Source organism: Petaurus breviceps, unplaced genomic scaffold (assembly GCF_028583685.1).
Source record: "Petaurus breviceps papuanus isolate PSGF00001 unplaced genomic scaffold, PetGlider_PUasm1.0 90639, whole genome shotgun sequence".
Lineage (NCBI taxonomy): Eukaryota > Metazoa > Chordata > Mammalia > Diprotodontia > Petauridae > Petaurus > Petaurus breviceps.
In genome coordinates, this window is record NW_027187296.1 from 8,563,674 (window position 1) to 8,577,406 (window position 13,733).

The window sequence follows — 13,733 nt, forward strand, 5'->3', positions numbered from 1 at the left end:
AGCTGCTGGGAGCGCGCTTCCAGGACGCTGGGTGGTTGCTGTGCGTGGGGAGAGGAGGACCTTTGCCTGAGGTAGCCTGTTCTGTTTTAAAGGCTTGAAAATGTGGGTGCTTTCTACTTTATCTACCTGTGCCAATGTCATAACTACTCTGATGGCTTTCACTTTCTGGTTTTGGGACTCAGTCTTTTGGTATCTTAATAAATTTTCTAGTTTATTTCCTCATATGGCAAACATGATGTATTTTCTAATGGATAATTATATCAGCATATTTGTAATCTCTATAGGCATTGTGAATATGGCATTGCTGATACATTGCCCCACCCCAAACCCCAGATAATCAAGAGAATCCAACAAAATTTATTTTTCTTTTGCAGGAGAATATCACTTCAGATAAGTAGGATGAATCCCAGAGACAAACAAGCTTTTCCATAATGCCCCAAATATAGTGGTGAAACAGGTTTCTATGATAGCCAGCCTGAACCACCAATTCAGAGTTAATGTTATATGATATTACTAATCAACTATTTGAAATATAGAGTATCAGAAATATGAGTATCAGAACATCCAGGGATCAGACTTAGATGTGATGCACCAGGAAAAACAGGAGAGATCATCACTCATCTAGTCAAACAAGATTCTTTAATGGGAAGTACTGTATGTAACAGGTGCTTATAAGCAACCATCTTTTACTCTCCAGTATATACCATTCATTTCTTTTCTCAAAATGGGATTTGTAATGCTTATGCATGTTGATATAGATGTGGTTTAGCATAATCACATGCTATTGTTTTTTCTGTAATATATATCATTGCTGTATTTGCATATGCAGGATTGCATATGTATGACTGCTAACAACTCACAGATATATAGTACTTTAAAGCTTGTAATGGACTTTACACATCTCATTTGGTTCTCATAAGACCCCAGTGAAGTAGATGCTGTTATTATATGTTTGGGTGCTTTAGGCTCTGTAATTGTGTGTGTGTATTTGTGAATGATGAAAATTTTAACTTAATGTGAACCAGTCTAAAATACGTTGATTACAGAAAATATTTGAGATATTGTCTATTTGTCATTTGCATACTCCTCCACTATTCCGATTTTTTCTCACATGATATTCAGGGAATGCAAATTTTTCATTTTGGGGAAGATATAACAAACCTTTTTCATATTTGAACATTAGTTATTTAAATATTTATTGGCAGGGGAAAAAGGCAGATCTCAGAGAAAAGCAACTGGGAAAAACACAGTTTGGAGACTACCTGAGAAAGTTGCTTCTCAGAAGAAAAGGGCTCACAGAAGGCAAAGGTAGCTGAAAACGCCATTTCCCAGCAGCTCATTTGCATAAGATTGCTGTATGGACTTGGAGAGTGATAGCTATGAAACCACGATAATAAATTTTTGGTAATTATGGGACGGTTATACATTGCCTATCTGCAGTGTGTCTGACAGATAAGTGAAGTTTTTGGGTTTTGGGGTTTTTTTGTACCTTAGGGTAGGGATGAGTCACTTCAAACCAGGAGATTCTACTTTGAGGGAGGAGTCAGGTGATGAGTGAAGAAGAATCAGTGACCAAAGACACAGAAGCAGAGAACGAGGCAGAGAGAAGGGAGAAGAGTGCCTGCTTTAAGCTAAATCTAGTCAAAAGCTGAGTGAAGTAAGACGGGTAGTGATGCTGCTGCTAGGAGCTGATCTGACTGAAAGAAACTCCATGCCCTGCAAAAAGACTTCTTGGAGCAAAGAAGAATCTTAAGATTTGGAAAGCTGTCTGGAGTAAAGAAAGGCTTGCCTGCTTTGTCCTTTGTCACTACCTAATGCTTGCAAGGTCAGATGCCTCAGGTTTTCAGCATTGTATTTTACTGCCACCTACACTTTGACTGGGACCCAGTAAACTGACCTGAATAACTCTGCATATTTTCCTCAGAGCCCAGACCAGGGAATAGCCTCTTAAGACCCCAGGTCTACAGTCTCTGCTTTCACTCAAACAAATGAACACTTCTTCAGTGCTCACAAGCAGGTGGGGGAGGGAACAAGCAGTTACTAAGCACCTTGAAATTCAATTCAATAAACATTTATTAGGCCCCTAATTTGTGGCAGGCATTGTGCTAAGAGCCTTGTAAATATTACTGGTGAAAAGGCAGGGATCTCAGAGGCCATTTAAAGTAAATCCAGTCCTGCATTTTACAGATGAGGAAACTGAAGTCTATGGAGGTTAAGTGACTTGCCTATGATGATACTGACTATAACTGTCATAGGTGGTATTTGAATCCAGCTCCTCTGAAATCAAGTTACTATGTGAATGTAGGTTTGAGTCTCAGCTAGAAGAGGGAAAGATGCAAATATCTGGGCTGGGGCTTGGGGAGGGGGGAGGGTTGAGGGCGGGGAGGAGGGGTCGTACAGGCTTCACTTCCCAGTCCCATTGCCGGGGTCCCAGGCTCCTCTGACCTGGTGTGGCAATAGTCCAGGCCATTAAGAGTTAACAGTCCCCTCCTCCCCCTCCCCTCGCCAAAAAAAAAAAAAAAAAAAGAAGAAGAAGAAAAAGTAGTTCGGCTTGAGCCCAATCAGGTTCCTCCCTTCCTTTGTTCCGGGCTCTAGAAATTCTTGAGGTCCTCTGGCTGGGTCCGGTGTTTGCTCATTGGCTCGGAGCTCCAGGGGCGTGGCCTAGACCTACTGAGGCTGTTCTTCTGGATCACTTCATTTTCACTTTCTCTGCCCTCAGGGCCTACATTGTCAGAGGCAGGGCAGGTGAGGGGGCTGCCATGGCCGAGACTGTCAGCTGCCGGCTGGCTCGGCACTTGGAGCGCCTGACGTCCGAAGAACTGAAGAAATTCAAGCTGTCCGTGGTGGGCTCAGTCCCCCAAGGCCGCCTGGAGGGGGCCGATTGCACAGAAGTGGCAGAGCTCCTGGTCATTTGTCTAGGGGAGCGAAAGGCCTGGGAGGTGGCTCTAAGCATCTCGGAGGAGATGGGCCTGAAGACTCTGTGGGAGCGAGCCAGAAAGGGTAAGGGTCTCCCTGAAGGCTTGGGCTTCCCTCTCCCGAGGTCCCATCCTCTTCTCTCTCTCCCTCCCTCCTGTTTTTCCCTCCCTTCTCCTCTCTCCTTCTTGGTATACTGTCCTAGGACTTCTCCCACACCAAAACTGCCTCGTGTTCATTCTGTATAGATTTTGCATTTACAGGTAATTTCCCTCTGAAGAATATAAGGTTGTTCAGGACAGGCACTATTGCACTTTTATGTTCATGGCCGCAGCACCCCGCTCAGGGCGTGACTCCTAGTAGGTACTTAATACACGACTGTAGGTTGATTGCTGACTTTTGACTTTAGAATAGGAGGATCTCACTGGGCTGTAAGACCTATGTTGAGATGGGGAGGGAAGGTCACCGGTGTGCTATTTCCTAACGAGCAAGACGGGAGCACTGGAGTTCAGTCACTGCGCCCCCATACCGGAGAGGAAGAACGTCTGGGCCACAAGGAGAGTTTGCTGGAGGCAGGAGAATGTTCAGGAGGGGCCAGTAGGTGGGGAAAGGAATCGAAGAGAAGGGGAGATGATGGATGTGGGAGAGTGAAGCTAATAGAGATGTCAGCTGTGGTTGAGGAAGGGGCAAGGAGAAAGGAGCAGATGAAATGAAATGGGTTAAGCTTTGATCAAGTATTGTATCTCAGCACGAAGAAAATATCCCGGGAAGACAATGATTAGACTTCTAAATTGAAGACAATTGGAGTCTATGTTGAGTCAAGATCAAGGTTAGAGGTTCTTTTCTTTTCTAAAATGCGTGCTAAGTAGCAAAAAGTTGATCAGATGGCATGCACAATAGCAAGGATGAGAAAGAATTTGGTTACATCAAATATCCTTTTGTTTTTGAGTCCTTTCAGTAATGCCCCAAGCTTTTTGACCCCATTTGGGGTTTTCCTATCAAAAATACTTGAATAGTTTGATATTTTTTTCTCCGGTTCTTTTTATAGATAAGGAATTGAGGCAAACAGGGTTCAGTGACTTGCCCAAGGTCAGACACCTATTAAGTATCTTAGGACAGATTTGAACTCAGGAAGATGAGTCATCCGGACTTCCGGTCTGGAGCTCTGCCTGTTGTTCCACCTAGTTGCTCAAAACCTTTATGGGTCAGGTCACCTCATAGGTCTGTTGGAGACTTCAGGACTGGTTTACACCCTCTTCGTGCCTATGTCCACTCTTATATTGAACTTGAAATTCAGGAACCCTGGATCAGGGAGGAGAGAAGAAATTGAAAATAGCAACAATAGTCATTTAAAGTTCTAAAGTGTACACAATGATGTAGGATCTTTGAAATAGTGGTGTGATATTTGTGACCCCATCTCTCACTGGGTTTCTCAGACTTGTTCAGCCCTATGTCTAAACCACTGATGTCTAAACCACAAGCTCTCCATGCACTTAAAATTCCCATGAGAGCACTGGTGTGTGTTGAATGGTTTTGCCCTCTTAATATCAGTCTCCAGTTTGAACATCTGATGTCAATCTTTGAAAAATGTATTCATTTAGAATTCAAAGACAAGAACCAACAGGATAGCCACATAAAGCCAAGCTTCTACTCAGCTGGAGACAAGAGGGCCCTAGATCCTCTCCTGTCCTCTTTCTGGGCAATGTAGAAGATCCTCCCCCTGCCTTGAGACCCAGATCAAGTCCCACTTCCTCCAAGTGTTTTTATGGAAAATAATTCATTGTGGTTTAACTTAGTTTTATAACTTAGCTTTAAAAAACCTCTCAAAAATAAAAAATAACACTAATAAACTTCTGTACCTAAAGAAAAAGTCTTCTGTAATCCATCAGCCTTCAGATTTCCCTCTCTCTCTCTCTCAGCCCCTGGTTCTCTACATGCATTTATTATAAGAGTGCCTGGCACTGACTATGCTTAATAAATGCTTGCTGATTTATTAATTCACTATGTATTACAGTTAAGCTTTCAAAGCTTAAAGATCTACTGTTTGTGTCAGTTAACAACCTTTTATTTGTGGAGTTTGTGGAGCTGAGACCCAGCTCATTTCATTCCAACTCCTCAGGACCCCAGCTGAAATCTACTCTTTAATGCTGCCCTGCAGATCCATTCCTACTTTCAGCTCCCAACTATCTACTTGTGCAACAGAAAGGCCTCTCATTGTCTTCTGCTTTTCTTTCCTACAGAGGATCTTGGATTAATTCCTGCTCCAGTTCTTCTAGCCTCCTCAGGTCAGTAACCACTGTAAATGTAAAAAGGTAGGCACAGATTTTATTCCATCTGTCATCCTGGACCTCAGACTTTCTGTTAATGTGGTCCCAAGAGTAACATTTAAGGGGATGTGCTATAGGAACCTTGGCCACTTCCACAGCCATTGAGTAAATTGAATTCTTGTGGGTTTTAGCATATAATATACCTATTAGAAGGGTAAGATGTATAAAGACTGGCAGTGCCCTTGTTTAGTATTACTAAATTATAGCCAGAGCTATACTATATTGTTGCTAGAGGTAATAGAAACATGCTGGAGTTTATTGATGAGGAAAATGACATGATCATGCCTGTGTTTTAGTAATGTCACTAGTATGGTAGATGGATAGGGAGGAGATTTGAGATGAGGTGCTGACTAATAAAGAGGCTAATGTAACAGTGCAGGGGAGAGGTAGTATGTCCCTAGATTTTTCTGAGAATGAAATACTCCATCTCTAGGTTCTTGGCATTTTTTCTGGCTGTCCCACATGCCTCTTTCCTCATCATCTCCTCCTACAGATATCCCTGGTTTGCTTTAAGTCCCAACTAAAACAGCATCTTTTTTTTTTTTATTAATTTGTTTCCTTTTAGTTTACAGGATTCAATTCCACAATTCCTTGAATTTCACATTTTGTCCCCTTCCCTCCCCTCCCCCCCATGGTGGCTTATAGTCAATTATAGGATCTGTAAATACTTTCACATTATACATTAGTCAGGTTATAAGGACGGATTGTACCAGCTGGAATGAAAAATGGTAAAGAGGACATAAAACCAAATAAGAGAAGGAAAAAGATCAGGTATTTTGCTTCCACCTGGATATAAACTTAGTTCTTTCTCTGGATGCACATATTTCTCTCCATCATGAGTCTTTTGGGATTGACTTTTGAAGCTATCAGAGTTGGTCATCACACATACATTGTGTCTGTAATTGTGTACAAATTTCTCCTGGTTCTACTCTTCTCACTCAGCATCAGTTCTTTTAAGCCTCTCCAGGTAAATATGAAGACTGCCTGCTCCTTGTTTCTTATAGCACAATAGTATTCCATAACATGCATATATCACAATTTGTTCAGCCATTCCCCAATTGATGGACACCCCCTTAATTTCCAATTCTTTGCCACCACAAAAAGAGCTGCTATAAACATTTTTGTACATATGGGTCTTTCTCCCATTTCTATGATCTCTTTGGGATATAACCCTAGGAGTGGTATTGCTGGATCAAAGGGTATAAAAGTATTTATAACCCTTTGGGCATAATTCCAGATTGCTCTCCAGAAAGGCTGGATCAGTTCATAATTCCACCAGCAATGCATTAGTGTTCCAATTTGCCCACATCCTCTCCAGCCTTTGTCATTTTCCTGTTTTGTCATCTTAGCCAATCTGACTGGTGAGATGTGGTACCTCAGAGTTGTTTTGATTTGCATTTCTCTAATCAATAGTGAATTAGAGCATTTCTTCATGTGCTTATAGATAGCTTTAATTTCTTTCTCTGAAAACTGCCTGTTCATATCCTTTGACCATTTATCAATTGGGGAATGATTTGTATTCTTATAAATTTGACTCAATTCTCTGAATATTTTAGAAATGAGTCCTTTGTCAGAGACATAGGTTGTAAAGATTCTTTCCTAGTTTCCCACCTCCCTCTTAATCTTGGTTACATTGGCTTTGTTTGTACAGAAACTTTTCAATTTCATGTAGTCAAAATTATCCATTTTACATTTTATAATGCTCTCTAATTCTTGTTTAGTCATAAAGTCTTTCCCTCTCCACAAGTCTGATAGGTAAACTATTCCTTGTTTTAGGAGAGCTTACAGTATCAACCTTTATACCTAGATAATGAACCCATTTAGACTTGATTTTGGTATATGGTGTTAGATAATGGTCTATGCCCAGTTTATGCCATGCTATATTCCAGTTTTCCCAGCAGTTTTTGTCAAATAGTGAGTTCTTATCCCAAAAACCAGGGTCTGGAGGTTTATCTAACAATACTACTATAGTCATTGACTTCTGAATCTCGTGTGCCTAATCTATTCCATTGATCCACTCCTCTATTCCTCAGCCAGTACCAAGTGTTTTTGATGACTGCTGCTTTATAGTACAGATTGAAATCTGGTAAAGCTAGTCCACCTTCCCTAGCATTTCTTTTCATTAATTCCCTTGATATTCTGGACCGTTTATTCTTCCAAATGAATTTTGTTACTATTTTTCCTAGCTCTATAAAGTAGTTTTTTAGTAAATTAATTGGTATGGCACTAAATATATAATTTAGGTAAAATTGTCACTTTTATTATATTAGCTCGACCCAGCCATGAGCAATTGATATTTTTCCAATTAGTTAGATCTGACTTTATTTGTGTGAAAAGTGTTTTGTAGTTATTATCATACAGGTCCTGTGTTTGTTTTGGCAGGCAGATTCCCAAATATTTTATAATGTCTACAGTAACTTTAAATGGGATTTCTCTTTCTATTTCTTGCTGTTGAATTTCATTGGAAATATATAGGAATGCCAAGGATTTATGTGGGTTTATTTTATATCCTGCAACTTTGCCAAATTTATTTATTGTCTCAAGCAGTTTTTTACTTGATTCTCTAGGATTCTCTAAGTATATCATCATATCATTTGCAGAGCTTGGTCTCTTCTTTGCTTAACTTGATTCCTTTGATTTCTTTTTCTTCTCTAATTGTTACTGCTAACATTTCTAGTACCAGATTGAATAAGAGGGGTGATAGTGGACACCCTTGTTTCACCCCTGATCTTATGGGAAATGCTTCTAGCTTCTCCCCATTACATATAATACTTGCTGATGGCTTTAAATACATGCTACCTATTATTTTAAGGAAGGCTCCATTTATTCCTATACTTTCTAGTGTTTTTAATAGGAATGGATGTTGTATTTTGTCAAAAGCCTTTTCTGCATCTATTGAGATTATCATGTGGTTTCTGCTAGTTTTATTGTTGATATGATCAATTATACTGATGGTTTTCCTAATATTAAACCATTTTTGCATTCCTGGAATAAATCCTACCTGATCAAAGTGTATTATTCTTGAGATAAGTTGCTGTAGTCTTTTTGCTAGTATTTTATTTAGAATTTTTGCATCTATTTTCATGAGGGAGATTGGTCTATAATTTTCTTTCTCTGTTTTATCTCTTCCTGATTTAGGTATCAGTACCATATTTGTGTCATAAAAAGAGTTTGGTAGGACTCCTTCTTCACTAATTTTCCCAAATAGTTTGTAGAGTATTGGAATCAATTGTTCTTTAAATGTTAGATAGAATTCACTAGTGAATCCATCTGGCTCTGGAGATTTTTTCCTAGGGAGTTGACTGATGGATTGTTCAATTTCTTTTTCTGAGATGAGATTATTTAAGTAATTTACTTCCTCTTCAGTTAATCTGGGCAACTTGTATGTATGTTTGTAAATATTCATCCATTTCCCTAAGATTGTCAAATTTATGTGCATACAATTGGGAAAAATAATTCCTAATTATTGTTTTGGTTTCCTCTTCATTGGAGGTAGATTCACCCTTTTCATTTTTGATATTCATAATTTGGTTTTCTTCTTTTTTTTATCATATTGACTAAGGGTCTATCAATTTTGTTGGTTTTTTTCATAAAACCAGCTCTTGGTTTTATTTATTAATTCAATAGTTTTCTTAATTTCAATTTTATTAATCTCTCCTTTTGTCTTCAGTATTTCTAATTTAGTATTTAATTGGGGATTTTGAATTTGTTGTTTTTCTAGGTTTTTTAATTGCATGCCCAATTCGTTGAGCTCCCTTTTCTCTAATTTAATCACGTTTGCACTCAGGGATATAAAACTTCCCCTAAGAACTGGCTTTAATGCATCCCACAGATTTTGGTATGTTGTCTCATTATTATCATTTTCTTGAATGAAATTCCTGATTGTTTCTATAATTTCTTGTTTGACCCACTCATTCTTTAGGATTAAATTGTTTAATTTCCAATTAGTTTTTAGTCTGTCTTTCCCTGGCCCTTTATTGCATATAATTTTTATTGCATCATGATCTGAGAAGGATGCATTTAATATTTCTGCCTTACTGCATAGAATTGTGAGGTTTTTATGCCCTAGAACATGGTCAATTTTTGAGTATGTGCCATGAACTGCTGAGAAGAAAGTATATTCCTTTTTATCCCCATTCAGTTTTCTCCAGAGATCTATCATACATATGCTCTCTAAAATCCTGTTCACCTCCTTAACTTCTTTCTTGTTTATTTTGAGGTTGGATTTATCAAGTTCAGAGGGGGGAGATTAAGGTCTCCCACTAGTATATAGTTTTGCTATCTATTTCTTCCTCTAATTCCTTTACCTTCTCCTCTAGGAATTTGGATGCTACACCACTTGGTGTATATATGTTAAGTAATGATATTGCTTCATTCTCGATGATGCCTTTTAACAGGATATAGTTTCCTTCCTTATCTCTTTTAATTAGGTCAATTTTTGCTTTTGCTTTATCTGAGATAAGGATTGCTACCCCTGCTTTTTTTACTTTAGCTGAGTCATGATATATTTTATTCCAACCTTTTACCTTTACCTTGTGTGTATCCCTCTGTTTCAGATGTGTTTCTTGTAAACAGCATATTGTAGGACTATGATTTCTAATCCATTCTGCTATCCATCTCCGTTTTATGGGAGAGTTCATTCCATTCACATTTACAGTTGATTGTTATCTGTTTCTTTCCCCCCATCCTATTCCTGCCCCTGTTAATGTTCATATTTTCCCTCCCTTCTCCCTTCCCCCCTTAATAGTTTTCCTTTTGACTGCCGCCTCCCTCAGTGTTCCCTTTTCAGCCCCCCTCCCTTTTCCTCTCCTTTCCCCTTACTACTTCCCTCCCTACAAACCACTCCCACCTCCCTTTCGTAACCCTTTCCCCCTCCTACTGCCTGTAGGATGTTGTTATACTTAATGAAGTATGCTATTTCTTCTTCGCATCAAGAGTGACAGGAACAAATCTCATGCGAAGCTCCTCTCCCTCCCCTCTTTCCCTCTAAAATGATACTTTTTGCGTTTCTTCTCCATAGAGTCCTATGCTTAACTGGTTGTTATTCCCTCCTTGTACCAGAACCAATGAGGGAAAAGCTCATATGCTTCCCAACTCCCTCCCTTTTTTTCCTCTGCTATGCAGTTTTTGTGCCTCTATGAGTGGCATAATTTACCCTTTTCCACTTCAACCATTCCCTTTCTTCCATTGCAGTCCCTTTGTGGCCCTTAACAAGATTTTTAAAAAATCATCATTTTATGTATTTTATAGTCATACCCTCTACTTGTCTATAACCAGTTTGCTCTTATCAAATAGCAGGGTGTGTGTGTGTTCTCCTTGTTTACCTTTCTAAGTCACTGTTGCATCTCATAATTGGAGGTTGAATTTTCCATTGAGTTCTGGCTTTTTTATCAAGAAGGTCTGCAACTCTGTTATACCATTGAATGACCATGTCTTTGCCTGGAAGAATATGCTCAGTCTCGCTGGGTATGTGATCCTTGGTTGTAACCTGAGCTCTTTTGCCTTCTGGAAAATTGTATTCCACTGCCTCCGATCTTTCAATGTAGAGGCTGCCAAATCCTGTGCAATCCTCACTGTGGACCCTCGATATTTGAATTGTTTCTTTCTGGCCGCTTGAAGTATTTTCTCTTTTATCTGGTAGTTCTGGAGTTTGGCCACAACATTTTGAGGACTTTTCAGTTTGGGATCTCTTACAGCAGGTGTCCGGTGGATTCTCTCGATTTCTATTTTACCCTCAGGTTCTAGTATCTCAGGGCAGTTTTCCTTAATGAGCTCTTGGAGAATGTTGTCCAGGCTTATTTTTTCATCATAATTTTCTGGTAGGCCTATGACTCTCAGATTATCTCTCCTGGATCTGTTTTCCAGGTCAGTTATTTTTTCTTTGAGATATTTTGCCTCTTTTCCTAATTTTTCATTCTTGTTGTTTTGCTTGGCTAATTCTTGGTTCCTCATAGAGTTATTTGTTTCCATTTGGTTAGTTCTGGTTTTTAGCAAATCATTTTCCTATGTTAATTTTTGAAGCTCCTTTTCCATATCATCCACTTTTCTTTTTAGAGAGATCTTTTCCTCATTATAATGTTTTTCTAATTCTGTTATTTTCATTTTGAGAGAATTATTCATTTTGTCTTCTATCTCTCTCATTTTGTTTTCAAAGTTCCTTTTGATCTCATCTAGGAGAGCCTTCTGTGCTTGGGACCCATTCCCTGTTGAAGTTTCAGCTTTGGGTGTGGAGTCCACATTGTCTCCCTCTGAGGTTGGTTCCTCCCTCTGAGGATAGTAGGACTCCAGAGTCTTTGTCTTTGTAGTCTGCTTTCTACCCATTTTGAGGCAGGGTCCTAGCCACGCCCTTCCTCTAGGATCCCAAGCCTTTACTGTAGAGGGTTTTGCCCTGGGGCAAGAGTTTCTATGTTTTCAGGGTCAGAGGGGGGGTTTGGAGCAAGTGAGGTTCACTCTGTCATCCTAGTCTTTGGAGGTCCTGATAGGGGCTTTTTTAAAAAAAAAATTTCTGGGCTATGAAATGGTAGCCCCAGGAGTATTTGCTGTCCAGGACAGGGGCCCCTGTATTTGCTTCTTACCTTGCTCTTTCCAGTCCCAGCCTTTTGGTGATAGGCCTGGCAGTGGACCTTTTGGTTGGTGGGAAGACTTGCCCTCTGAGTTGATCAGGCCCCTTCTAGGCCTGCCTCTGCTGGCCGCGCTTTCCAGGCCTCTAAAATAGCATCTTTTACATTAAAGCTTTCCTGATACCCCTTAGTGCTAGTGCCTTCCCTTTCCTAATTATCTTCTGTTTAACTAATTTGTACATATTGATTTGCTAATTTCCCCAACTAGATTATATGAGTTCTGTGAGGGAAAGGCTATCTTTTACCTCTTTTTGTGTGCTCAGTGCTTAGCATAGTGCCTGACACAGATTCAAAATTTAATAAATGTTTACTGACCACTTGATATTCCTTTTTTTTTTTTTTTTGCTTTTTGGAAGGCACTTGGGGTTAAGTGACTTGCCGAAAGTCACACAGCTCATTTTTGTGTTAAGTGTCTGAGGCTGGATTTGAAATCAGGTCCTGACTCTAGGGCCAGTACTCTTTCACTACGCCACCTAGGGCCCCCCCCTCCCCCCCCTCCCTGCCAAACAAACTACTGCCAATTGATATTCTTATACATATATGTATACTTAAGCATGGATATGTAGTACACACCGATATATACATCAACTGTGATGTGCATGAAAATATACATTTCCACCCATATATATCTAAAGTTCACTCATATAAAAGTTCATTCCCAGACTCCCAGAAAAAGGGACTGGCTTCACATACTGCATTTTACTGGATTATCATCACACCCTGTTTTTTTAGTCCCAAAATTGGTTTATAACCTTTCATTGGGTAATTGTTGCATGGTATAATTCTGTTCATCATGCTGCTTAAAAGGTAAAGAGAACAGCAATGTATTCACCAGTGGCATATGGATATGCATTAATCTCTCAGTATATACATATACTTACACTCATATGTGTGTGTACACACACATATATATGTATATACATATATACAAACACATACGTGTGTGAGTATATTTCCAAAAGCAAACTTTCATGGTATATTTAGAGTGCTGTAGTACTAACTGTATTGTAATATATGTAACAGCCTTACATAGGTGCAAGGGGAGCAGACAGGCAGGTTAAGCTGCCATGAATAAGTCCCGTGGCATGGTAAGACTTGCATCTTCCCATGCTAACTAAACTGTACAGTTTGTCTGCCAGTGATACATTAACATGTGAAACATTTCTTTCTGATTATGGGTAGATTTTAAAAACTATTCTGCAGGCTTCACACTGAAAGCGATTGTGTTTGCTGAACAGCATGGAAACAGAGCTGTGGAAAGACAGCTTTCAGCAGGTGAAAAGTTGGTGTGAGACTGTCTGAAACAAAAAGACAAGTAATACCGGCACAAGTTTTTAAAGAAAAATTCACATAATGCTCAGCATGCTACTTATTTGCAAAGAAATTTGGCTATAAATGCTGTGATGATTATGTGGTGAAATACAGTAGCCCAACATAAAAATTAACATTTGCCCAAAAGACCTGATTACACCAAATTGAAGAAACTTTAAAATCTAAAGCCCTGTTATTTACCCATCTCAATTCTATGAATAGTTATTATATACTTACTATGTGTTCAGTACTGAGATACAAAGACAAGAGGTAAACAATCTCTGTCTTCCAGGCCAGGTCTTTTCCCTTACCCCTTAGACTATTTTTTTATATTGGCACTAATCCTGCTTCTGATTCCATATTTATACTGTATGTGGATATATTTGAGTTTGAATATTATATGTATATGCTTTATATATATGTACACACATACACACATTACACACATATATTTAGATAACTATAATCATACTCACATATCAGTATATACATTCACATCCATCTGTATAAGACTACTCTCCTTGTTTGTCCTCTGTTTCTTTGAGGGTGCATAATGTCTTCC

General features: G+C 39.2%; 1 protein-coding gene across 1 annotated transcript in view; it reads left to right on the plus strand.

The window, feature by feature from the left end:
- Positions 1-2,646: 2,646 nt before the first annotated feature.
- The window catches only part of LOC138143471 (NACHT, LRR and PYD domains-containing protein 12-like), a 71,940-nt gene continuing 60,853 nt past the window's right edge, over positions 2,647-13,733 (plus strand). Inside the window, exons 1-2 of the mRNA XM_069064743.1 lie at positions 2,647-3,000; positions 5,154-5,198. Coding sequence (XP_068920844.1) covers positions 2,760-3,000; positions 5,154-5,198 — 286 coding nt within the window. The 5' untranslated portion in view covers positions 2,647-2,759. The remainder of the gene's footprint in view (positions 3,001-5,153; positions 5,199-13,733) is intronic.